Source organism: Schistocerca nitens, chromosome 8 (assembly GCF_023898315.1).
Source record: "Schistocerca nitens isolate TAMUIC-IGC-003100 chromosome 8, iqSchNite1.1, whole genome shotgun sequence".
Classification (NCBI taxonomy): domain Eukaryota; kingdom Metazoa; phylum Arthropoda; class Insecta; order Orthoptera; family Acrididae; genus Schistocerca; species Schistocerca nitens.
In genome coordinates, this window is record NC_064621.1 from 260,778,773 (window position 1) to 260,805,860 (window position 27,088).

The 27,088-nt window shown below is 44.0% G+C and overlaps 1 protein-coding gene across 1 annotated transcript in view; it reads right to left on the reverse strand.

The window, feature by feature from the left end:
- LOC126199511 (ski oncogene) overlaps positions 1-27,088 on the reverse strand; it is a 221,401-nt gene that overhangs the window by 185,267 nt on the left and 9,046 nt on the right. Inside the window, exons 3-7 of the mRNA XM_049936434.1 lie at positions 25,815-25,995; positions 21,939-22,030; positions 21,825-21,892; positions 21,735-21,780; positions 13,486-13,651 (exon numbers count right to left, since the gene is read on the reverse strand). Of these exons, the coding sequence (XP_049792391.1) occupies positions 13,486-13,651; positions 21,735-21,780; positions 21,825-21,892; positions 21,939-22,030; positions 25,815-25,995 (553 nt within the window). The remainder of the gene's footprint in view (positions 1-13,485; positions 13,652-21,734; positions 21,781-21,824; positions 21,893-21,938; positions 22,031-25,814; positions 25,996-27,088) is intronic.

Here is a 27,088-nt window from a genome sequence, read left to right on the forward strand (position 1 = left end):
CGGGGTTATTTTGAACACAATCTGTGGCGGTCAATTATTTCGTTACTGATCAAAACCCTCATAACTAATGTCTGCAACTATGTTGTTCTTTAGTGTGAACTACCACAGGTATTGAACAAGTGTCGGTGTGGGTGCTTTTCAAAATACGACATCTCGCAAACGTCTCGTACTTGAAGGTCTGCAAGAAACAGCAAGAAACACCGCTGCCAGTCTGATTTACTCTACTTTTAGTCTGTTAACGTCAACAGGCATTGCCCTATTTAAAAAAAACTTTTGCACAGAAATGCACTTTCTAACTATTATTACAATCTGTTGATTAGCTAATAATACGCCGAGCGAGGCGACGCAGTGGTTAGCACATTACACTCGAATTCGGAAGGACGACGGTTCGAACCCGCGTCCGGCCATCCAGATTTGGGTTTTCCGTGATTTCACTAAATCGCTCCGGCCAAAACCTAGGATGATTCGTTGCGAAGGACACGGCCGATTTCCTTCCCCATACCTGACACGATCAGAGTTTGTGGTCCGTCTCTAATGACCTCGATGTTGACGGGACGTTAAACCCTTCCTTGGCTAACAGTAAGAGCCCTGACTACCGATCTTCTGTGAAAACCGAACACCGAATAGTGCTTTCCGTTTTCGCAATATTTGCAGTGTAAGTGACTCATCTTGTATATCTTATCCATAAATGTCGATAAATAACACCATACACTAGTCTTTGCTTCTCATACCACATGTATTTATTTTTAACTGATAAGACTGGGACACAGACGTGCAAATATGAACAGAAAAGCACTTCTGGACATACTTTTTTTCAGTATGTTAAATGTACAGAATTTAGGCAAGGAGTACGCATAATGTCTGACAGTTTCGGTATTATTTATTTATTTAACCTGGCAAGATTAGGGCCATCAGGCCCTCTCTTACATCTAACCAGTAACTCATAAGTTTTAGTAGCCGTGTCTAAACTACATCTAGAACAAAAAGTGAAATAAACAATTACAAAGGCACACTTGGAAAAATACGTACATATAGAGTTTATATTCGTAGATGATAAGTACTGTTATAATTAGACATTATGAAAGAGACAGATTATAGATAGGAGTGCTAGCAGCAGGGAGTATGAGGGAGACTGATGGTGAAGGGAGAAGAATAAAGACATGATGAAACATAATTAAGGAAATATAAAGGAAAAGAAGATTGCGTGGCTAATAGAGATAGATGAAGAGGAAGAAGAGAAAGGAGCAAGATAGGAGATACCAGCTTTGCTATTTGACAGAGGAGAGGATTGGCCTTGTACATTAATTTTGTGGAAAACGTTATGCGGATGATAGTAGGAAATGCTTCAACTTCTTAAAAGCAGCAGGGGATTGAATTTTGCGCAAGGTAAGGGGCAGTTTGTTCCAGAGGCGGACAGCGGCAACAGAAGGAGTTTGCAAAAGTTTTTGTTTTGTGAGTGGCCACAGTTAGGATACCAAATAAGAGTGACCTCGTTTTTCGATTATGAGGGCATGAAAGGTGTTTAATCTCTGAAGCAAGGTACTGGGGTGCTTGCCCGTAATGTGAGAAACTGGCAGTCGTTTGAAATTCCGATGAACAACTTATGCAAAGTTAAATTAGATGAGTCCAAAATGCAAACAGTCTTCTGCAAAAAAGTGGTCAGCAGCATTTGAAACGTTTCATTAGGAATAATAGACTAGCAAGCTGGAGGGACCATACCGAATTAGAAACAAAGCGTGGAACTACGACGTGAACAAGATGTGGCCTTTCAAACTATACCAGTTTCCTGTTGTCTGCGGTAGTCTAAAATTTTAAAATATGAAAAAATATTGCTAAAAAGTTTCGTGAAATGATTTTCCTATGACTAAGGAAGAAAATAAGTTAGAGAAATATTTGACGGACCTCATTTAATGTACATGATTTCGAGTATCATTCAAAGGCGCGTCAAATGTTTCTCTAGCCTATTACATTTCAATTTTCCATCAAATCATTACGTTTACGTTAATTACCCTGATTACTTCCAAGCAATTAAATATTTTTTTGCAAAGCTACACCTCGTTTATCCACAGGATCATCATTATTGTATGAGTTTTGCCAATGTTGGTGACAGCTGGTGACCCGATTTCCTTCCTGACGCCACATTTCTCCCCAGAAGAAAATCTGTATACCCTCCGTCTGCATGTAGAGAGAAAGTGAGAAAACTTTTTTCTAAATGTTCTGTTGGTATTCTAGCGCGCTCGTTCGCTTAGACCACAATGGCGCCATTATGGTGCTAAGTGAACGAGCCCGCTCTGACGTCAGCATAACTTGACGTATGTTCTATATTTATGGAATTTTTAATTTGATAAGCTGATGTTACTTGCTACCTTTTATTGTAAAACGACGCAACATCACTGTGTGTCTTGCAAGTTGTAAAGATCATGAAGTTCTGTTTGTGTGTTACAAGATCCAATGATGGCAGCACAGTTCTAGCGAAACCGGTAATCAATAAAAACAATTACAAGCGATCTTGGCGTACCTGATATTTCAGGATAATATAACAATTCAGATCATCTCTAGCAATTAATACAATGTCAAATATGTATGAAATTGTTGTAATTTGGTGCTAATCTCTGTTGCCATCATTTTGCTATAGCTGCTGCTTAACTGTATTCGGTACTGAAAATGGTTCAAATGGCTCTGAGCACTATGGGACTCAACTGCTGTGGTCATTAGTCCCCTAGAACTTAGAACTACTTAAACCTAACTAACCTAAGGACATCACACACATCCATGCCCGAGGCAGGATTCGAACCTGCGACCGTAGTAGTCGCACGGTTCCGGACTGCGCGCCTAGAGCCGCGAGACCACCGCGGCCGGCTATTCGGTACTGAGACGAGGTTGTACATTCGCTGTGGGCAAGCTAGCCACCTCATAAAAACAACTACTTTCGAATGGAGGAGGTTGTCTTCCTGCCGTATTCATATGTTTCACACCAAAAGTATTTTGTGAATATCACAGAAAACATGCAGACAATTTTCAAACGGCACAGCCGATTTCCTTTCTGAGCCCAGTTCACAAAGGTCTTGTTGTTCCTTAGCAGCTCGTGCCCCATCTCCTGCTCATTACGAGCTTGCACCCTATCTCTTGACCATTACGAGTTTCTACCCCGTCTCCTGTTCGTTGCGGACTTGTACCCCACCTTTTGTTCATTACGAGCTCGTACCCCATCGCTAATGACGTGGTCGACTTAAGGTTAAACCCTAATCCTCCTTCCCTTAACGTAACCTTTCTCGGTGTATCAACCGCTGCCCAAAAAGATGTCTATGTACATGTACAAAATGTAGTGGTAACAGTGTTGTCATTTATACCAGACTTTATTGGCAGACATTCACCGTATTAAATGCCCTCATTGTAATCGACCCACATCTCACTCAGTTTCCCCCACACAAATGGAAGGTGACGTAAGCTGTCAGCTATCGATGTGTCCCAAGGACCGCCCAGTGGCAAGGAAGATATCTTCTGTTGTAGCAAATCCCACGAAGAGGTTCATCCATTTCCGGGAAAAGGTCGTAGTTGCACGTACTGGTATTGAGTGAATAAGGTGGATATTCTAGTATCGAATATCTCAAATAGTCACGTAAGCAGGAGATCTTGCACGGTGTTTATTATGTGGCAACGTGCATTGTCACGAAGGATGATGGTAAACAGTGCCAGAACGTGCCGTCGCTGTAGTATTAGACTGTAATGATTGTCTGCTAGGGCGCTTGAACTCGTCTCCTGCGACTGACTCAAACACAGCTGTCGACGCTTATTGCAGCACTTACACTAATTAGCCAAAATATTATGACCACCTGCTTAATAGCTTGCTTCTCCGTCTTTGGAACGAAACACATCACTGATTCTGCATATCAGGGATCCGACAGTTTGTAGGAAGGTTTTTGGAGATTTGTGACATTAGGCGTCTACGCACAGGTCGTGTAATTCACGGGTAGCTGATTTGCGTAAGCGATGATGGCGCCCGCAATCGACGCAGATGGGTGTCCATAGGATGTACATCAAGCGACTTTGGTCGCCGAGACATCAACGTGAGTTCACTACAGTGCTCTTCAAACCACCATAGCACGGTTCTGGCGCCGAAGCACGGACGAATGCTGAAAGTTGACGTCGCTGTCGGGGAAGACATCAAACAAGAAGGGATGCAGGCGGTTCTCGTCTGTCAGCGTGTCTTCGATTACTATCACAGGTAATATGCAAGCGCAAGAGAATGTCTTCCATTCCGTAATATCTCAGACCAGTCTGCGTCCGTGGCGCCCTGCACGTTTCCAGCTTCGATGACGCCTTTCATGGAGACGACCCTTGACGTAGTGTAGTAAAAATGTGATTCAACCTAAGAGCCGACACCTTTCCATAGATCGACGATCCTGCAGACATAATTGACTATTTCGTTTGTTCAGCATGTGAACACGCAAGGGTGGTCTGCTGCGGAGTTCCATGTTCAACAATGTACGATGAACGGTGTGCTCCAAAACCCTTGCGTGTGCACCAGCATTGTGTTCTTTCGGCAGAGATGGCACAGACCTCCATCTATCCCACTATAAAGAACAGAGAAGCCTCTTTTCTCCACTTTCTACGAAGAGTCGTGGACGGCAAACCATTCAGCGCGTAGTGGTAGTTTCACTGACGTACCTCTTTCCGTAGATGCTAGCGACGGTAGCACGTGAACATTCGACCAGCTTCGCCCTTTTTGAGATACTCGTCCACAAGTTCTGCTTAATAATAATCTGCACTATGTCGAAGTCGCTTATCTCAATGGATTTCCCCACTTGCAACCCATATCTTCGCTAGGGCGGTCCCCCTTCTGCGCCTGCTCCGCGTACATAGTTTTTTTTACCGTGTCACGCGGTTCAAAATGGCTCTGAGCACTATGGGACTTAACATCTGTGCTCATCAGTCCCCTAGAACTTAGAACTACTTAAACCTAACTAACCTAAGGACATCACACACATCCACGCCCGAGGCAGGATTCGAACCTGCGACCGTAGCAGTCGCGCGGTTCCGGACTGAGCGCCTAGAACCGCTAGACCACCGCGGCCGGCGCCCGTGTCACGCGCCCTCAAAGCTGCCAGGCGTTCTGCAGTGGTTCAAAAATGGTTCAAATGGCTCTGAGCACTATGGGACTTAACTGCTGAGGTCATCAGTCGCCTAGAACTTAGAACTACTTAAACCTAACTAACCTAAAGACATCACACACATCCATGCCCGAGGCAGGATTCGAACCTGCGGCCGTAGCGGTCGCGCTGCTCTAGACTGTAGCGCTTAGAACCGCTCGGCCACTCCGGCCGGCTCTGCAGTGGTCATAATGTTTTGGCGTATCATCGTAAAACGACATTCTGCTATCAGCTGCATGCCGTTTGAGGCATGTCCTACATGTTACAGCAGCGCTACCATAGCTTTTTATACAAAATATATATTTGAGCAGTGTTTGTTGTGTCGGACATGTGCGAACTCTAATATGTACACTTCTGTAAGAGCACGACGGCTCCTTGCCGTTTGATTCAGTGCGCATGCACCATTTTCGTCGGAACACCTACGGGAATCAGTAATTCGAGAATACAGGGTAAGTGGATGAGGGACGCTGTATTGCAGCGTCCGTAAGTTGGAAATTTGATTCGGTCAGAGGCTGTGTCCGGATGGCCGAAGCGGTTACGGGATCCGCTCACGAGAAGCGGTAAAACCTGGTCCGAGTCTCTCCCGACATAAGTTTTTAGCTTTCGTCTTTGCGCTACCACAATGCCCTGTGCGGCTGGAAGTCACCGTCCCTTTCCTTTCTTTCCCTACCCTTAGTTTCGTACAAAAAGGGGTCAATGGTAAGAAACTTTCGTAGGCAGCTCCGGGTGCACGTACCTCCGTGACGAGAGCAGCGGGCGCAGACGGCTGGGGCGTCGCGACGGCGGCGACGCCGGCAGCCGCAGCGGCCGCCGCAGCGGCGGGCAGCACAGGCCGGAACGCCGACTGGTACGGCGCCTGCGAACACCACACCAGCCAACGTCAGCACGGCATCGCCACCAGGGTTACCAAGATGAAAAGCGCACCTGTGGATCTAGTTATCACAGTCTGTCGACGAAGGTGGTCCTAAACCTCGCTTCCAAAGGAACCCTTCAGTTACAATAGGGGACCCAGAGAGACGGGCACATTCTGGAGACGAGCACATGTTACGCGCGATCTTGGGCTACACATAGATGAGAAACTGAATTTCCAAGAACACATCAGGCTAACAACAGACAAAGCAGCAATAATAGTACATAAACTTGTGAGGCTAAGTTCAGAACAGTACAGACTACCTCTACCAGTCATACCGACATAAACTGTGCACTCTTAGAATCGCTACTCAGCTTCGCAGCTATCACGTGAGCACACGAATTGAAACTGGTCACCAACAAAGTATGATAAATGAAAAGCACCAGTTTGCTTTTGTTCTACAATATTACTTTTATCGTTAACCGGTTTTCGGCTTACAAGGCCATCTTCAGACATGGCCTTGTAAGCCGAAACCGGTTAACAATGAAAGTAATATTGTAGAACATAAGAAAACTAGTGCTTTTCGTGTATTATAATGTTGTTCAACCAAGAACCAACGGAAGATTCTGTTAATACAACAAAGTATCAGTCAGACGAGGGCAGAGAAGTGTCCTACTTAGGCTATCTGGAGCCGTCGGTACCATCTCAGTGGATGTACTGTGTATCGTGCTTAGAATATGCCTCGTAGATATCACAATCAAATACAGAGCTGCAAGGTTCTGGTTAGAGATGGGGAGACTAGATAAGGTACAGAAGAAGCATTGTACCAATACAAATGACGCGTTAAATTAAAAGTTGGGTTTTGGACATATGACAAGGTGAGTGGGGTGTCAGTGATAAGGGACATAGACTGCACGATTTCCTCCTGACATAAGAGAGTGGTTGAGAATGAAACATATCGATCCCAGCCGTGATATGGTACGTTTCTTAACAGGACCCGGGCCTTATACTACGCACTTAAACCTCGTAAGTCTGAGATGCCTACTTCCACATGCGGGGAAGAAAGTTCACTAGAACACGCTGTCTTCTTCTGCGAACAATATAATTGAAGAGAGAGCGCTTGAATCAGCTGCCCGGAAGCCAACAGTTTTTTGGCGGTATGTGGATGACGCTTTCATAGTGTGGCCTCATGGAGAAGATAAATTAATGGAGTTTCTACATCACCTCAACTCCATTCATAGCAACATCCTGTTCACCATGGAAATAGAGAAAGATGGTTGTTTGCCTTTCTTGGATGTCCTGGTTCGAAGGAAGAATGATGGTTCTCTAGGGCATTCAGTTTACCGGAAACCCACTCATACTGATTTATACCTGCAAGCATCGAGTTGCCATCACCCATCGCAAACCATGAGTTTGCTTAAAACGCTTGTTCATAGAGCTCATACTGTCTCAGATCTAGATAGCTTATCTCAAGAACTCGCCCATCTAAAGACAGTATTCAGTGAAAATGGGTATTCCATCCGGCAGATTAACAGGGCACTAACAGTTAAAACTAAGAAGCAGGAAGTGAATAAAGAGGAGAACATGCCGGAACAATCTTTAGCTTTTCTTCCTTTCGTTGGCAACACTACGTTTAAAATAGCAAGAATCCTCCGAAAATTTCAGGTAAAAGTGGTTTTCCGCCCACCATCGAAGATTGCGGACCTTGTGGGATCAGTTAAGGACAATCTGTTACTACGAAAGGCCGGAATTTACAAGATACCGTGCCAATGTGATATGGCTTACATAGGTCAAACCACACGCACCGTGAAAGAACGCTGCACTGAACATCAACGTTACACCCGCCTTTTGCAGCCAAGCAAGTCCGCTATTGCTGAACATTGTATTTCTACTGGACATTCAATGGAGTATGAGAAAACAATGATTTTGTCTACAGCAACGTCTTTCTGGGACTCCATTATTAAAGAATCCGTAGAAATACGACTGGCGGAATATCTGTTAAACCGTGACAGCGGCTACCAGCTGGACAGTGCATGGAATGCCATCATCTCCACGATTTGCTCAAATCGAAGACGACAGAGTGCGTCGACGGCCGTGGCAAACAGCAACGCAGAGGGCGACTGAGTTCCGCTATTCCACCAGCGAGGGCGCTGCCGGCGGGCAGTGTTGGTTCAACTATCAAGTTTTCGACGCATGCGCAGATTAGTTACAGTACGCTATATACTGCGGAGCTGAGAACTTTATCGCCAGTCTGCGACGGCTCAGCTGAAGATGACTGGCAGGTGCCCAGTTGAAATATCGTGCGAAGTATTGAACGACGACCGGCTGCAAGCCCGAAATTTGTTTAACAGTCAATTCGCCGGGAAAATTTTAAAATTCACAATATAGACTACACTTACAAGGGAACCTCCCCATCGCACCCCGCTTAGATTTAGTTATAAGTCGGCACAGTGGATATGCCTTGAAAAACTAAACACAGATCAATCGAGAAAACAGGAAGAAGTTGTGTGGAACTATGGAAAAATAAGCAAAATATACAAACTGAGTAGTCTATGTGCAAGATAGGCAACATCAAGGAGACTATGAGCTCAGGAGCGCCGTGGTCCCGTGGTTAACGTGAGCGGCTGCGGAATGAGAGGTCCTTGGTTCAAGTCTTCCCTCGGGTGAAAGGTTTATTTTCTTTATTTTTGCAAAGTTATGATCTGTCCCTTCGTTCAATGACGTCTCTGTTCACTGTAATAAGTTTAGTGTCTGTGTTTTGCGACCGCATCGCAAAACCGTGCGATTAGTAGACGAAAGGACGTGCCTCTCCAATGGGAACCGAAAACATTTGATCGCAAGGTCATAGGTCAACCAATTCCTCCACAGGAAAACACGTCTGATATATTCTATACAACACTGGTGACGGCATGTGCGTCACATGACAGGAATATGTTGTCAACCCACCTAACCTGTACACTTGGCGAATGGGTAAAAAGATTCTTCTACCTTGCCCGAGTTAGGTTTTCTTGTGGATGTGATAATCACTCCCAAAAAAGTGATGGAAACATAAGCGTTTGTCACATAAACTGAAAAAAAAAGAAAGTTAAAATTTTCAGCCAAGGGAAGGCTTGAACCAAGAACCTCTCGCTCCACAGCGGCTCACGCTAACCACAGGACCACGGCACTCCTGAAATTGCTCATTCCTTGTTGTTGCCTATGGTGCACATGGACTTCTCAGTTTGTATATTTTGCTTATTTTTTCATAGTTCCACACAACTTCTTCCTGTTTTCTCGATTGATCTGTGTTCAGTTTTACAAGGCCTATCCACTGTGCCAACTTATAACTAAATCTGAGAGGGGTGCGATGGGGAGGTTCCCTTGTTAGACTACACTGAAACATACATATATTCATACACTCATGAGCTAAAAAATTTGACCACTGCTCACTGTGACGTTGGATGTAGCCCGGTGGCGTCGCGGGTAGGTGATGCGGCAATAAAAGTATGTAGGCAGAGCAGACACGGACGGGGGATCACCCTAGCAAAGATATGGGCTACAAATGGGGAAATCCATTGAGATAAACTTCGACAAAAGACAGATTATTATTACGCTTAACCAGTGAACAAATATCTCGAAAACGGCGAAACTGGTCAAATGTTCATATGCTACAGTCATGTGCATCTACAGCAAGAGGTAGAAAAACAGTGAAACTACGACTAGGTGCTTAGTGGTTGGACACCACGACTCTTCACAGAACTTGGGGTTCGGAGGCCCGTCTGCTCTGTAAAGTAGGACAGATGGATATCTGTGGCAGAACTGTCGAAAGAGCACGATACTGGTGCATTCACAAGTGTTTCGGAGTACATCGTTCATCGTACATTGTTGAACATGGACCTCCACAGCAGACGACCCCTACACGTTCACGTGTTGACCCAACGACATCGTCAATCACGATTGCAGTGGGCACGGGATCATCGGGATTCGACCGACCGTCGATCAATGGAAACGTTTCCGCTCTTCGGGTGAATCCCGGTTTTGCTGCACTAGGTCGATCGTTGTCCACACAAACGCCGTCATCGAGGTGCACGGCGGCACGAAACGTGCAGCGCGCCACCGACTAAGGATGGTGAAGCAGTTTTCTGCTTCTCTTGAGTTTGCATGTGACCTGTGGTAGTAATCAAAGATACGTTGACAGCTGCGAATCATCTGCATCCCTTCGTTCTTGATGTCTCTCCCGACGGTGATGCCTTCTTTCAGCAGAGTAATTGTCTATGTCTCGGAGCCACAACCGTGCTACACTGGTTTTAGGAGCGTTATAGTGAACTGACGATGTCTCGGCGACTCAATTCGCCTGATGCAAATCCTGTAGAACCCTCCTGTGTCGCTATAGGGCGCCATCACCACGTACGCAAATCAGCGGCCCTTCATTTACGCGAATTACATGATATTTGCGTAGATATCTAATGCCACATACCTCCACATAGCTACGAACAACCTGTCGGATCACTGAGACGCAGTGATGCACTTCGTTCCTAAGACAGACAAACAGGCTATTAAGCAGATGGTCACAATGTTTTGGCTCATCAGTGTATATACCAGAGGCGAAGAACAATGGGCACAACTAAATGCATAAACAAGCAGTATTTCAAGAACAACATGCGAAGAGTACCTGCGAACACGACATAAAAGACATGCCTGCATGCAACGTAAGAACATTTTCTAGACGGTACACAGCGACAATCGTAGCGACAGTGAAAACAGCGACACTGAAGAGCAACAGGAGGAGGAAGACAAGATGTAAGAATACATAAGCGTAAGGTGATAGCGACACAACCAAGAAAGCACGAAATGTTGTACACATACGAGCTATTAATGTTAATACAGAGGATTAGCAATACTGTTTCTCTGCTACTAGCCAAAGTTTTTTGTTGTAATTGTCTAACAACTCGAAGAAACCATTCCGAGGTATTCACCGATGGCACTAACAAATCTCCCCTCTAACGTATCAGTTTTTTTTACATTTCCCTTAAAAGAAAAACATTTATTTATATTTCAAATTTAAATTATTATTTTAAAAAGTGCTATTCTTTGTGAAGTTCTGTAGATTAAAACAAAACAAAAAGAAAACTACAAAAAAGATGTATGACCTGTTTTAAAACATCAGGGAACAGGTCTTTAATTTTGCAATAAATAAGTACATAAACCCGCTTGCAATGGGGTGAAGAGAAGCGAGCGTAAGCTAAGGTGCATTCGCTGGCCACGTGCGAGTGTTCACTGCCACTCCTTTGTAGAAAAAATGGTTCAAATGGCTGTAAGCACTATGGGACTTAACATCTATGGTCATCAGTCTCCTAGAACTCCTACTTAAACCGAACTAACCTAAGGACATCACACAACACCCAACCATCACGAGGCAGAGAAGATCCCTGACCACGCCGGGAATCGAACCCGGGAACCCGGGCGTGGGAAGCGAGAACGCTACCGCACGACCACGAGATGCGGGCACTCCTTTGTACAGTGTGCACAAAGCAACTTGGCCTGTAGGTGTGCACAAGGTGCAGTAGGTGAGGGGGCAGTGGTGGTAGTGGTGGCGGCTCCATTGCGAATGGCTACAGAGTTGCAGGGGAAATACAGTCACACAGCTGAAGTCTGTGCACAAACGTAACTTGTAATTACAGCTTCTGAATCTCCTAACGATCATATTAACAGTGCACGTCAGTACGACCAGTAATTCGACAAATATAGACAATCAAAGTAAAGAGCGCCTCAATAAAGCCCCAAAAAATAAATAACCGCGTAAGCAGAGAACCAACGAAAGCAAAAACAAGATCAGCCACATGCTGTCAGAGGGAAATCTCATAAAACAAAAAAGGAGTAAAAAATTCAGCATTGCCAACAATGTCACTTGCTACGATTTGATACTGTAAAACATTTTTAAGAAATTAATTTTTAATCTAAGAAGTGTAAAATAATTTCTCCTAGCCCCATACACATAATCGTGGAAATCAGCGATTGTCAATTTTAATAACTATGCAAATATTCGTAAGATTAAATACAAAAACGTGGCGTGTATGGAATAAATAATATATGCCTAGTGGTAAGTAGTGTATGTTAAGTATGTGAACTATTCTGAGTGGGCATGTGCGTGTGTGTGTGTGTGTGTGTGTGTGTGTGTGTGTGCGTTTTGCAATACGACGTAAAACCTGGTTAAGACGTAACCTTTTGACGTCAATCTTGCATGATCATGCCAGATTTGTCAAATACACCCTTATGTGTGAACGGAAGTTGACAGTGTACCAAAACTGAATGAAATTTGACAAAGTCGCAAAATATTGATAGGCTGGAGCTTTGTGTACAAGCAAGAACGCCAACCAGTCTGTGCATGCAGACGCACGTCGGCCCTATCACTGAAAGTTAGGACCCTGCGTCCACTCTCGGTGACGCTACAAATTCCAACTTCATTTTAGTGGTTGTAGTGGCGAAATAAATTGGTAGACTTGCCTCTAACAAGTAAAATGGAAGGATTACAGCAACCGAGACGAGAAAACGCATACGCCACTTTAGTTAATAAGAACGAGGAAGTCGATTGTGAAGTAACAGACGAGCTTAAACCGAACAGAGTGCGAAAATAAAAGCAGCCATGAGATATGGAGGTGGAACGGAAGAAATGCTTAACATTCTTTGTGGTACTCTAAAATGTTCAAATGTGTGTGAAATCTTATGGGACTTAACTGCTAAGGTCATCAGTCCCTAAGCTTACACACTACTTAACCTAAATTATCCTAAGGACGAGCACACACACCCATGTCCGAGGGAGGACTCGAACCTCCGCCGGGACCAGTTGCACAGTCCATGACTGCAGCGCCTCAGACCACTAGGCTAATCCCGCGCGGCATGTGGTACTTTAATTTAATTTCCTTCTTGGGTATGTAAGATCACTATCAGGAGTTAAGTAATAAAAATCAGTTTTAATTTTCGTGGACAACAATCATTATTTATTACGTCCATCATACAAAATTAGGCAATTCAGGGTTCCTGTAGCTCCTGCCAGTCGCTAGAAACCTTAATGTTGCTGTGAGTCTCTCGTAGGGGCTGACAGCCACCGTCATGAAACTATCTTCCTTTTCAGTTTCTGGGGTTCAAGCGTTAACAGTTTGTGTTTTTATGTTCATAAGTAAGAAACTACACCAACTTCTGGTTCCTGTAGTAATTCTCGAAGAAAATTCACCTTGGAGAATGTCCCTCTCTTCAATAACCAATCCTGGGACCCTCGCGAACGACTTATGGACTTCTTTTTCTTCTTTATTTTGAAAGCTCATGGTGAAACCGTCGTCAGTAACAGTTCTTTCTCCATGACTATTTCGGAACGACGGAGCAAGAGACTGAGCGAAAGTTTCAATAGTGTAACTTGTCGATTTCTGTCAGTCTTCCATGACCGTGCAAGACTGATGACAAAACTTTAAAACGTTACGTGTAGGAGAGAGAGACAGATATGCTGCTCACCTTGGGCTGCAGATCAGCGTGGCTGAGCGCGGACGGTGGAGGCGGCGGGGGCGGCGGTGGGGGCGGGAAGCCCAATTTGGCGCTCGCCAGCCAGGGCAGCGCAGCCGCATACGGCGGGAAGGCGAAGTGCTGCTGTTTCTGGTGCCACACGTAGTCCATCACCAGGCTGCGACACAGCACAGCACCACGCTCTGGCTCAGGCAGACCGACCAGTATTTTGCTCGAAGGGTCGCTTACACACTATCCGATCAAAAGTATCCGGACACCTCTAGGTAATGCGGAACTGACCATTAGACGTCTGTAAAAGGAGGAGGGATTGGACTGTGTTACCAATAGAGACCTAGTAAAAGCAGAATGGGCCGGTTAGGAGTGCTAAGTGGCTAAGTGGACTAGTCATTGGATGTCGCCTGAATATGGGATCCTTCAGGGTCATTAAAAGCGTACTAAAGCTACCTAAGTTGGTGGTGTGATCGTGAAGTGACCAACACCAGACAGACTTCATGTACTGGAGGGTGGCTGTAAAAAAGTAGCCCAAAATGAGGGAGAGGCTTCACTCTTGAGTTCCACAGTGCTACCAGCAGTCCAGCAAGCACAATGAACGTACATAAGCAGTTAAAGAGAATGGAGTTCAACGGCCGAGCAGCTTCTCATAAGCAACAGTGTTCTTTAGTCAGTGCCAAACGACACGTGAGATGATGTAAAAAGCGAAGCCACTGGACAGTGAATGACTAAACGAGTGATTTGGTATGATTAACACTTTCGCTGCGGCATCGGTGCAGGCGCGCAACTCTCCAGTGCGGCCCGGCAATGTGCGAGTGCGGGCCGGTAACACACTGAAACTGTCATGAAACAGTTTCGAAAGCTGTGCTTCCACGCTATCATCACTCTGCAATTATTCTGCAGCCTCTAAATGATAATCTCCGTGGTATGACTCGTCCTCACTACACAGAAAATCACTGTCGTCTAGTACAATAAGTAACTGTTCCTCTGTCAATTTAACACATTTCCTGCTCCTTGTCACATTAGAGGTCCAGGTGTCTGTTCATTAGTCTCCATTACGAACAATATATGTTCGATAACTGACCAAACAGGTATACACGCTTTTATGCTAGCTTAGAAGCTGCAACTAGACTGCGTAATCCGACAGTGAGCGCGGACGCTTATAAGCGTCAGCCGCACTGGCTCGTGGCTTCTTGTGACGCTTATAAGCGTCAGCCGCAGCGAAAGTGTTAACAACGCTATACCTTGTGGCAACCAGATGGAAGAGCTTAGGTTTAGCGAATACCTGGACAACATTACCTGCTATCATGTGTACTGACAGTAGTGAAGTGTAGAGCAGACGGTGTTACGGTTTGGGAGTGTTTCTCTTGGTCAGAGTACAGTTCCTTACTGTAGTTAAGAAATCGTTAAATAGGGAAAAATATGAACACAATATTCAGTGTTATGAACTACGTACAGTAGAGGTACAGTTCCGAGACGATTAAATTATCAGTATGACAATCCACCTTGTTATAGAGCAGCGTCTGTGAGGCAATAGTTTGTGGAAAAAACATTCCTTAAATAGCTTGGCCTGCCTAGAGTTCTGACTTCAACCCAAAGGGTCACCTATGGGATGAGTTATATTGTCGATTTCGCTCCAGACCCCAGTGTCCAACTCTGGTTTTGGCTGTAGGAAGAAAGGGCTGCCGTTCCCCCACAGACACTCAGACACCTCACTGAAATTGTCCCCAGCAGAGTTCAAGACGCTCTGCAGGTGAAGGATGGACACACCTCATATTAATGTCCACTAATAGGTGTCCGGATAGTTTTGATCAGGAGTGTATTACAAAAGCTTGCATTAACAAAAAAAAAATAATAATTGTCGGATGATTTTTCCAATATGGGTGTTCTAGGAACAATATGTAATATTCATTCCGAAAATTACTTTCATTTTTTCTATCGCTTCAGGATTTTTCACAAAACAAGATCTCATATTTCAAAAATTTATGTAATTTAAGCTGAAATGTAAGGGGTGATGGAAAAGTCACCGTTCGAATGCTTATATACCCGCAACGTAGTAGCGCTGCAGCAACTTCCCCATCGCTCCTTATATTAAAATAAAATTACATTAAAAAAAGACCGTATTTTTTAAATTATTATTTTAAATTTACTTCCTAAACATACTGCAAACAGTTATCTTAGCAACATTATGTATATTTTCTTGTATTTAATATTCAAACTTCCTCATTTTTGACTTCCTTCCAAAACATTCATATTTACTATCTCTCTTCAATATCTAAAAATATTCTGACTTTTTAAATCATTCCAGTCTCCCTGGTACTACTACATATCCTTATTGCCCTGATGGAAGTGCTCTCCTTTCTCTTTACTAAACTGTTACAGGTCTTCAGGGAAGTAGGAATATGAGAGTGCAGGGAATGGACTTTAATGTTCATGTTACAAAAATTCTTATTCAAACTTTCCTACAAGGTATTGACAGTTTCCTTGTAATTTGCATCCTTTTATTCCTTCAAAAGCTTTCAGGACGTGCATGAAGGCAGTTCATGCTTCTTTCTTTCTAACGTTCAGTGTGTATTTAAATTTGTGATCCTTTATCAGTTTGTGAATTTGAAGACCAACAAAATATCCAGGATTCAGTTCTTATTGACAGATAGAGACAAATGTCATAGAAGGGTACTTATAACAGGATAGCCTTGTGAAAGATCCGGTATAAGCTGTTTCATCATCCACAGTTTCGCACATAGTAGTGGAAACAATGTTTGTGGTGTACAAAGCTTGTTCACTAATAATATTTCTGTAACTGAAAATGAAATAACTTTATTTCATTCCGATTAAACTAAGAACAGTTTTAAAATCAGCATTATTTTTAGTCAATAGATATCGTTCAGACTAATGTACTGACTGCAACAGTGTGTTCAAGAGTAGCGCCGTCTAACGGGAAAATGAGGCAGGTTTGCAAGTAGCCTTCTTGACGTTATTCTCGTAACGCGGAGGAAAAGTGTACGTGTCATAATCTCTGGTTCAAATGGCTCTGAGCACTATGGGACTTAACATCTTAGGTCATCAGTCCCTTAGAACTTATAACCACTTAAACCTAACTAACCTAAGACATCACACACATCCATGCCCGAGGCAGGATTCGAAACTGCGACCGGAGCGGTCGCGCGGTTCCAGACTGAAGAGCCTAGAACAGCTCGGCCACAGCGGCCGGCTCATATTCTCTCTTATCCTATAGTTCCTAAGATACGCTGCTGCCGCAGTTATAGGAAGGCATCCCACTGGACATAAGACAATCGGAGTGGTACCAACAAGTTGGATTTCCCTCCAAATCTGCTCATGTAATGACATACAATCTTAAGAGAATATTTGGAAAGCATTGGAACTGCCGTTCAGGAAACGACGCAAAATGGTCTGGCCACTCACCAGACTTAACATTTCTATACTTTTATCTGTGGCTAAAATTAAACCAAGAGATCTATTAGGATACATCGACGGCCGCTGAAGGCATGAATTGCTTTATAACATAGACCTTTGAAATTTAGCGTGCAGTACTGTTCCTCCAGAATCACCTTGCAGCGTGTAGCAATGCTCAAGATCCCATTCTAAGCTCTTATTGTGACAGTCGTGATAACAAACACACGAACAGCACCTGGGTTACGTGTTTGCTTAACTTATACTCGGTACAATAGAGCAGGCGTCTATGGAACCTCTTCTCCTGACGGCGGGACAGCCGGCGGCATGTTATCTTGATACAATTTGATGAAGTCTCACGCATGATATGTCATTGTGGTTTTTTTAGAAGCTGCTTTCACAGAAGAAAAGTATATAGTTCCATTAGAAAAAAACGAAGTCGGTGTCGTAAAATGCCGACTATAAACGATAAAAATTACTTGCGGACGTCAGGAAATTCGTGATAATGTCAGCTGTGACTTGACGAAAACCGCACCTAGGTAATTATGTTTTTCATTCTCGATGTATATGGGGAGGCCTGTCTTAGCTGACCCAGCTGTATTCATCCAGTATTTGTTGGTTTCCAACAAACTTTACACATAATTTCAATCCTTTTTTAGACATTTTTTCGCGAATACCCATCACAAAATAGTGGAAGGGAAAAGGCTGATCGCTTACTACATTTTTTACTGTTCATGCAGTACAACGTCAGCATAAGACATGACGTTTTAATTTATTACTTCGTGGCTACTAAACCTATTCGTAACAAATCTTGCAGGAAGTATACACAGACAAAGCGTATCATAATTAATGGCGTAAACACATACAGTTGAAAGTACATGATACTGGAAGCAAAAAATTCTCAGTAAACGTAAATCCGGAAACAATCCGTTTGCGAGATAATAGCGATTTTATGGTTACCAGCCACCACTGACTTGATACTGCGTAAACGCCATCCCAATTAGGAAAAGGTAACAGTACTGCCCAACATTAAGAAAAATCATTAGTGATATGGTTCAAATGGCTCTGAGCACTATGGGACTTAACTTCTGAGGTCATCAGTCCCCTAGAGCTTAGAACAACTAAAACCTAACTAACCTAAGGAGATCGCACACATCCATGCCCGAGGCAGGATTCGAACCTGCGACCGTAGGAGCAGCGCGGTTCCAGACTGTAGAGCCTGGAGCCGCTTGGCCACTCCGGCCGGCTTATTAATGATATCCCGGTAGAATGTTTTGAATGAACATGATAACTGTTACTTAGCTGTACTCGTCGTTAAAGGAGGTGTTCGAAGTTTCATCTTTGTACCCGGATGAATTATATTTTTCATTCTCGATGTATATGGGGAGGCCTGTCTTAGCTGCCCCAGCTGTATTCATCCAGTATTTGTTGGTTTCCAACAAACTTTACACATAATTTCAATCCTTTTTTAGACATTTTTTTCGCGAATACCCATCACAAAATAGTGGAAACCCGTCGCCACAGTGAGTTTCGCATCCTTTCAAACCCACCTGGGTCGTTTCGAAATCCTTGACAAGCACTGACAAGTCTCTGCTCTAACCCTTCAACAGTGTTAACCGGAGCGGCGTGCACTACATATTAAGGTGGCCTCAAGCACAGAAATCCATGAGGTGCAGTCGATGCGATACTGGAAGCAACGGTGCAGGTTCGTTTCGCCCAATCCATCTTTGACCATGTCCGCTGTTAGATTTCGTCTCACCATACCAACAAAATGTGCCGGTGCTCCATCACCCATGTATCACATGCGCTGGCGTTGCTCTTTGGGAATATCCTCAAGCCATGCTGCAAAATGATGCCGCACAAAACGAAAGGTAATTCTGTCCATTGAGTGTGTTTCGTAACATGTATGACCCAATGCGACGATCATTCAATGAGAAACGTCGCTGATGTGGGGACTCATGATCGATCTATGGGTTGAAGGCTAGATGACTCCACACGTGAGAATTGTGAAGATTAAACACACCATCACGAGTGAACTCTGCTTCATCTGTACATAAAATGTTATTGTCAAATGTAGGGTTTCCGGAAGCTTGTTAGTCTAGTCCGCCTCAATAAGACACTGAACCCATTGGAGGTGGTAGGGATACATTGCAATGCGACGTATTATTCTCTAAGCAGTATTGTGTCTCATTCCACGAATTTGTATGGCACGTTTCCTTGTCGAGATTACTGGAGAGTGTTCGTCTGTTCCAAGACCAGGTCTTCAAGCACAACTGTAATTCAAAGTTCCCAGTTTCGACTCTCGTGCAGGGTATGCTTCTTAGTACAAGTGTGCACTGTCGATTAGCCCTGCCATACATGAAACTAATATCTGCATACTCCTCCTTACCGTAACGTTTCGCGTTACCTCCAACACTCGAGCAACACAACTGGCGCTCCGCAAACTGACGTGAGTGGAACTTTGACTGTGTACTGTACTGTCGTATCCATTCTGCTTACAACTTCATGTCTCAAAAATGCAAAGAAAGGCCAAACCAAGGATCGGTGTGCAATGTGTACATAAAATCACGTCATTAGTGACTGGTAACCAGAAAGTCGCAATTATCTCGCTCACGGTTCGTTTGCAGCCCTATGTTTGCTGGGACATTTTAGCTCCTAGTATAGTGTACTTTCAACTCTATGCATTTACGCCATCTATTAAGATACATCCTGCATTCCATTGAATGTACCTTCAAAGTTATGTCATTGTCCGACACATGACGTCATAAACGTTGAGATGTGTGGAAAACTGCTTGTCTTAGATGGGGCGCAACTGTATCAGGACAATCGGCGTCACTGCAGACAGAGTGCACTCTTCCTATTCGCCACGGCACTAGGAGGGGGAGGACTGTCGATTCCTCGTCACGGCCGCCTCTTACACCGGGAAACATCCCCTTTACTTATTTTGACAGCTGGCTGAGTGCACTTGGGGCAGTCATGGAGAGACTGGAATGAGAAAAACTCCCCACTCCTCTCTGGCGTTGAACCAGAGACATACGGGTTCGGAGTCCAGTGTTCTAAGCGCTAGTTCACCACGACCACTGTGGATGAATAATCAGGGCTTTTGCTGGTCTTACAGCTGCCTATGATACAGTACGAAAACTCGGAAGAGTTATACAATGCCAAAACATAGTTAGGCTCATTAACAACTTGTTACCTGAGAGGTGCTGCCAAGTGGTCTTCGGCAATCCATTAAGCAGACGGGAGAAGACCAAACTGCGAGGTCATCGGTCTCATAGGATTAGGAAAGGATTGCGAAGTAAGTTGGCCGTGCTCTTTCAAAGGAACCATCCAGGCATTTGCCTGAAGCGATTTAGGGAAATCACGGAAAAACTAAATCAGGATGATCGGACGCGGATATGAACCGTCGTCCTCTAGAATGCGAGTCCAGTGTGGTAACCACTGCGCCACCTCGCTCGGTATCTCCTCTGTGTGACTGTGGAAAGGGACATCAGACCATCAAACTCATTGTAAATAGCTTTAGAAGTCGGACTTACCCTTGAAATCTAGACAATTTCTTTTAAGTATGAGAGGCAGTCCTTCAATGGGTTGAAAATTTAGGTATTATTTTGTGTATTTAGCCGTTTAATTCTATTTAGTTTGTAAAATTGTGTAATTCGTGTAACTAAGTTGCAGTTCAGATAAAGAAATAATCCGAAACTAATACTCCCAACACTAATTACCGGTTTTCGTCTTTAATCATAAAGGTTTAACATACTAAACATCAAATATTTAAGACATTAACTCATTTGTTACTTAACCTCCTGTTTCCATTATACCGGGTGATCAAAAAGTCAGTATAAGTTTGAAAACTTAATACAGCACGGAATAACGTACATATAGAAGTAAAAATTGACACACATGCTTGGAATGATATGGCGTTTTATTAGAACCACCTCATATTGCTAGACGCGTGAAAGATCTCTTGCGCGCGTCGTTTGGTGATGATCATAAAGGTTTGACATACTAAACATCAAATATTTAAGACATTAAATCATTTGTGACTTAACCTACTTTTTCCATTATACCGGGTAATCAAAAAGTCAGTATAAATTTGAAAACTTAATAAAGCACGGAATAATGTAGATAGAGAGGTAAAAATTGACACACATGCTTGGAATGATATGGCGTTTTATTAGAACCACCCCATATTGCTAGACGCGTGAAAGATCTCTTGCGCGCGTCGTTTGGTGATGATCATGTGCTCAGCCGCCATTTTCGTCATGCCTGGGCTCCCAGGTCCCCAGACCTCAATCCGTGAGATTATTGGCTTTGGGGTTACCTGAAGTCGCAAGTGTATCGTGATCGACCGACATCTCTAGGGATGCTGAAAGACAACAACCGACGCCAATGCCTCACCATAACTCCGGACATGCTTTACAGTGCTGTTCACAACATTATTACTCGACTACAGCTATTGTTGAGGAATGATGGTGTACATATTGAGCATTTCTCGTAAAGAACATCATCTTTGCTTTGTCTTACTTTGTTATGCTCTTTATTGCTATTCTGATCAAATGAAGCGCCATCTGTCGGAAATTTTTTGAACGTTTGTATTTTTTTTTGGTTCTAATAAAACCCCATGTCATTCCAAGCATGTGTGTCAATTTGTACCTCTCTATCTTATTCCGTGATTTATTCAGTTTTCAAATATATACTGACTTTTTGATCACCCAGTGTTTAATGTTAACGCGTCCATTGTGCATTTCCCCTTCGTCATCATGCGTGAGAACTTTTACTGAGCTGGACCAAGTAAGTACGTATAGAACGGCAGTGGTGGACAAGCACAGGCAACGCACCTCCTGGAGAGCGGAAGCGGCAAGTCCGGAAAGGGTGGCACGCGCGCAGGTGCGGGGGCCGGCGTCGCGAAGACGGCAGCGGCGGCGGCGGCGGGGGCGGCGGAGGCGGCAGAGGCTGCAGAGGCGGCGGCGGCAGGGGGCGCGGTCTCCAGCTTGGGCTGCTTGCAGGCGGGAGACGAGGCCGACGACGCCGACGAGACCGACGAGGAGGAGGAGGACGATGACGACGAGGCCATGAGGCGCTTGCGGGTGCCGCCGTTGAACATGGCCTTGACGTCCTCCCACGCGTGCACCACCTGCACACGCGCCGCGTCACCAGCCTGCGGCCGCACTGCAATCACCTCGCCGTACACTGCTGGCTGGGGGCTCCGAGCGCCGCTGCAGCGCTGAGCAGGCATTGTGGCAGTGTTCGATTTGTGCTTTTACCAGTGGGGGGGGGGGGGGGGGGATGTCTTAGGGGGGTAGTATAATTATATATGTTACTAGCTTGGACCGTGGCGTTACCCATGGTTAAACAGTTATTTATAAATAGATGTTAATGCCGAAACTCACTATTCACGCGTAAGCACTTTCAGAAAAGCCATCCCTTGTTATATCTTTAAAAGTACATTATAGGTAAAGCTTATTTACAAAATTATCTACATACAGGTTTACGAGGGGAATTCAAAAAGTGAAGGCACATTTGTGAAAAGCTGTACTTATTCTGATGGTAGAAAACTGAAACTTCAATGCAGTTTTCCCGACGTTTTACGAGTTTTTTTAGTTCATCAGAAAATACGTTTTTCGGTTGCATCTGTAACGAATTTTGCACCGCAGCAATGACGTCTTCATCACTTTCAAATCTTCTCTGTAGTGCTTCCGTTAAGGTCCAAACATGTGAAAATCGCTTGGAGCCAGGTGTGGACTGTATGGTGGATGTTCCAGCACCTCGAATCTCAACTCCTTTATTGCGTCGGGTGTCCGTTTGGCAGAATGTGGGCGAGTGTTATCTTGCTGCAGGATGACACCTCTTCACAGTTTTCGACGACGTTTGGATCTGATTGCAGGTTTTAGTTTCGTACTCAACACATTACATCCACCATAGAATACACACCTGACTCTAAAGCCTCGTTTACGCTGGGGCGACGTCTTGCGACATTGTGGCATGCTACGGAAATGTGGCGTGCGTCGTCTTGTCGTTTAGTTCTAAATGTTTTGAAATGCTTACCTACTACGTAACACTTTTTCAAAATTAATAAGCAAATATATTAATAGTATTAATAGGAAGACTGTATTAACAACTTTCAGTGTTCGGCTCCACAAATTTAAATTATATGTAAAGTTTTACTCCAGTGCGTGGGAAATAAACATCCCAGGTTGGGATGCATAAACTAAAACCAGAGGAGGGGATGGTCTGATGCAGAGGGGGGAAATCCCCCCCCCCCCATCCCGCCCTACAAATTGCACACTGCCTTGTGGCTACTATAGAGGCGGCAATACAGTCAGCATGCGCTTCATACAGCGTCTCCCCGAACACTACCGACAAAATTCCGTAAGCCGTTCAGGAATTTCTTCTTTAATTCCAATCAATTACCACTAACAAATTATCAGGCTATCAATTTCGGTCATAAAAAAATGGTTCAAATGGCTCTGAGCACTATGGGACTTAACATCTATGGTCATCAGTCCCCTAGAACTTAGAACTACTTAAACCTAACGAACCTAAGGACAGCACACAACACCCAGCCATCACGAGGCAGAGAAAATCCCTGACCCCGCCGGGAATCGAACCCGGGAACCCGGGCGTGGGAAGCGAGAACGCTACCGCACGACCACGAGATGCGGGCAATTTCGGTCATAATGACCGTCTCAGATCTGTCAGGGAGAGCTCGACAGATGCCACTCCACGCACGCGATGCTGTTCCCGGACGGCGTGTACTGCCCGCAGACGGAGACTCACGATGTGTATTGATTCTGCGGCGTGGCTGTTCGAACGAACGGCATTGCCCCATTGTCCGTAATAAATGCAAGCAATACTTTTCTAACTTAGGGTTTTTAACAAGGCTTTCAATCAGCGACTGTTTTATAATACAAAATTTTGAAAAACACAGCCCTCAGTCGCGAACTCAATTAATTTGTAACCTAGGTTTCGGTGTCACAAGGGACACCTTCTTAGGACAAAATTAACACTAAATGTTACAGCATAACGTACCAAAAAATACAAAAGCTGCGGTCATACCTGACAGCGTCAGATAGAATTAAAACAAAATGCAACCGAGGTGAAAGCCACTAAGGACTGCCATGTGTCCTCTGTTACAGTCAACACAAAACTGAAACATTATGTGACTTGTGCGCCACGGCAACTTCAAGACAATACCGCCATACGATGGCTAATTGGTAAAACAGGCTATTTTGTAAACATCTCTCGTAACTGCAGAGAGGGAAATAAATGAACACCTGAATGGTGTACATGAAGTAATTACAATAGCGGCATATTGCATTATATAAAATACAACTAATGAATGACTGGCTGTAGTACAAAAATTCCAGAATAAATCCATAAAGAAGACATATACGAAATAATATATTAAATGACTTTACTGCTTGCTACAATAGATACGTTATAAAAACCAAAAATGTTTTTTAATTTAGGTATATGAGCCGTAAAAAGTAGAAAGAAAAGGTATCTCTGAATCTGCAAGAAGTAGTTGGTACATCAAAGTGTTAAATCTCGCCGAGCAGCGGCTTTATACCATTGAAATAACTTCTTCCACGTAACTGCTCGTTGAGAAAAAGTCCGTCATTCGAAAGTAAATGCTTGAAAATTTCCAGCTCCTCAAAAATATCAAGTTTACGCCCTTTTTTTCCTACAGGATGTGAACATTACAAGACTTGCCTATGCAGATGATGCAGCATTAATAAGTAGTTCCTAAAGAGAATTAATCACAATGATGCAAAATTACTACAAAATTGCTGAGAAAACAGGATTACATGTTAATGAAGAAAAGACAGAATATCTGCCCATAAGTAAGAAAACCAGAAAAGATGCACCTCTGACTGTAGATGGATTCAATTTCAAGACTGTTGACCACTTCAAGTGCCTAGGAAGTCTTTTTAGTAATAACAACACAACAGATATAGAAATAGATGCCCGTTTATCAAAAGCAAACAGGACACTTTTTAGTTTCATCAAAATTCTAAGAAAGAGATCACTTAGCAGTAACTTCAAAATCCGCTTATATCAATCGACCATTACACCTGTGATGTTATATGGATGTGAAGCATTAATATTTAGAAAGAAAGATGAAGAAAAACTGTTAATATTCGAAAGAAAAGTACTAAGGAAAATTTTTGAACCTGTATACGACGAAAATAACATGGAATGGAGAATAAGAAGAAATGAAAAATTAAGAGGGCTGTACAAACACCGTAACATCGTCGAAGTGCTCAAGAGGAGAAGATTGAATTGGGCAGGCCATATAGCAAGAATGACAGAGAATAGACTGCCTAGAATGGCATTCAGCAGAACAATAGATGGAACGAGAGGAAGAGTTAGACCCAGAATCAGATGGTGGGATAACATTCGGGAGGACACAACTAGGATGAACAGCAACAGCAACTGGACAGGCAGAAGTGGAAGAGGCTCATAGAGCAGGCGTATGGTCGATAAGGCCCTTGCCACATGTAAAGTAAAGTAAAGTAAGCTTGTGAAGTTTTCTTCAGTTCCCATATTTTATCCTTTGTGTTTTATGTTAGTAATGTACCGTTTGATGAACGCAATGATTTGAAAATGAACTAAATGGCTCAAAACTAGTCACTACTAAGGACCTTATGCAATTGTGACAAGAAAACTAAATAAATAATAAAATATTCAAAGAGTAATGATTTATCAATACTTGTATATTTTCTGTAAGAGTAAGCTGGTTGTTTGCAGTTAGCTGATCAAATAATAATTGACATTATTGTGATTTTTTCCTAAAGATGAGTTAGTTGCTAACTTGATCGGAGGTATTGGCTGATATCTGTTGTCGGTCGGGGTAATGTTCTCCGGCAGTTTGGGGCCCACTGGTCTAGGCAGGTACGTGGATGTGGTTACTGTACCTCCTCGGGCGGCGACCCGCTGAGCCGCAGGTGTCGTCGCCACGAGTTGAAGTTGGCGGCGTCCGGCTGGACGTACTTGGCCGTGGGCCCCGAGCGGTGCGAGTGGAAGATGAACTTGTTGGGCGAGAAGAAGAGGCCGCACATGGCGCACTTGATGCACTTGGCCCGCGACGAGTTGTACCTGGGCACAAGAAGGGCGCAGCCAGCCAGTTAGGCGCAGAGTCGCGTTGTTCCAACTGCTGTGCGTCGCTCTTAACGTACAACTCACACTGCTGCGAAAACAAACCACAGGCAGAACCCAGCAGTACTTATTTCAAACATAACGAAGAGTAAAATGGGCATTACTGTTGTCAATGGGAAGTACCGTGGCTGAACGGAAAAAGGTTCTTTCCAAGTAAAAGACAAAAAATGGTTCAAATGGCTCTGAGCACTATGGGACTTAACTTCTGAGGTCATCAGTCCCCTAGAACTTAGAACTATTTAAACCTACCTAACCTAAGGACATCACACACATCGATGCCCGAGACAGGATTCGAACCTGCGACCGTAGCGGTCGCGCGGTTCCAGACTGTAGCGCCTAGAACCGCTCGGCCAACCCGGCCGGCAGGAAAAGACACAGCGCACGTCATCGAGCTTGTCAGTGTTGTGTTGTGGACCATGTATACGAGGGTGAGTCAAATGAAAACCTTAAATATTTTGTAAAGATTATTTATGGTGCAGAAATGGTACAAAGCTGTATCACTTTTCAACATAATCTCCCCCACGCTCAATTCAAGTCCTCCAGCGCTTACAAAGTGCATAAATTCCTTTAGAAAAAAACTTCTTTTGGTAGTCCGCGCAACCACTCATGGACCGCGTAGCGTACCTCTTCATCAGAACGGAACTTCGCTCCTCCCATTGCGTCTTTGAGTGGTCCAAATATATGGAAATCACTCGGGGCAAGGTCTGGTGAGTATGGTGCATGAGGAAGACCCTTAAAATGCAGATCTGTGATAGTTGCAACTATTCCACAGGCAGTGTGGGACCTTGCACTGTCATGTTGCAAAAGGACACCTGCTGACAGCAATACACGTCGCTTTGATTTGATTGCAGGCCGCAGATGATTTTTTAGGAGATCTGTGTATGATGCATTGGTGACAGTCGTCCCTCTAGGCATGTAATGCTCCAAAATGACGCCTTTTTCGTCCCAAAAGAGAGTCAGCATGACCTTCCCTGCTGATGGTTCTATTCGAAACTTCTTTGGTTTTGGTGATGAGGAATGGCGCCATTCCTTG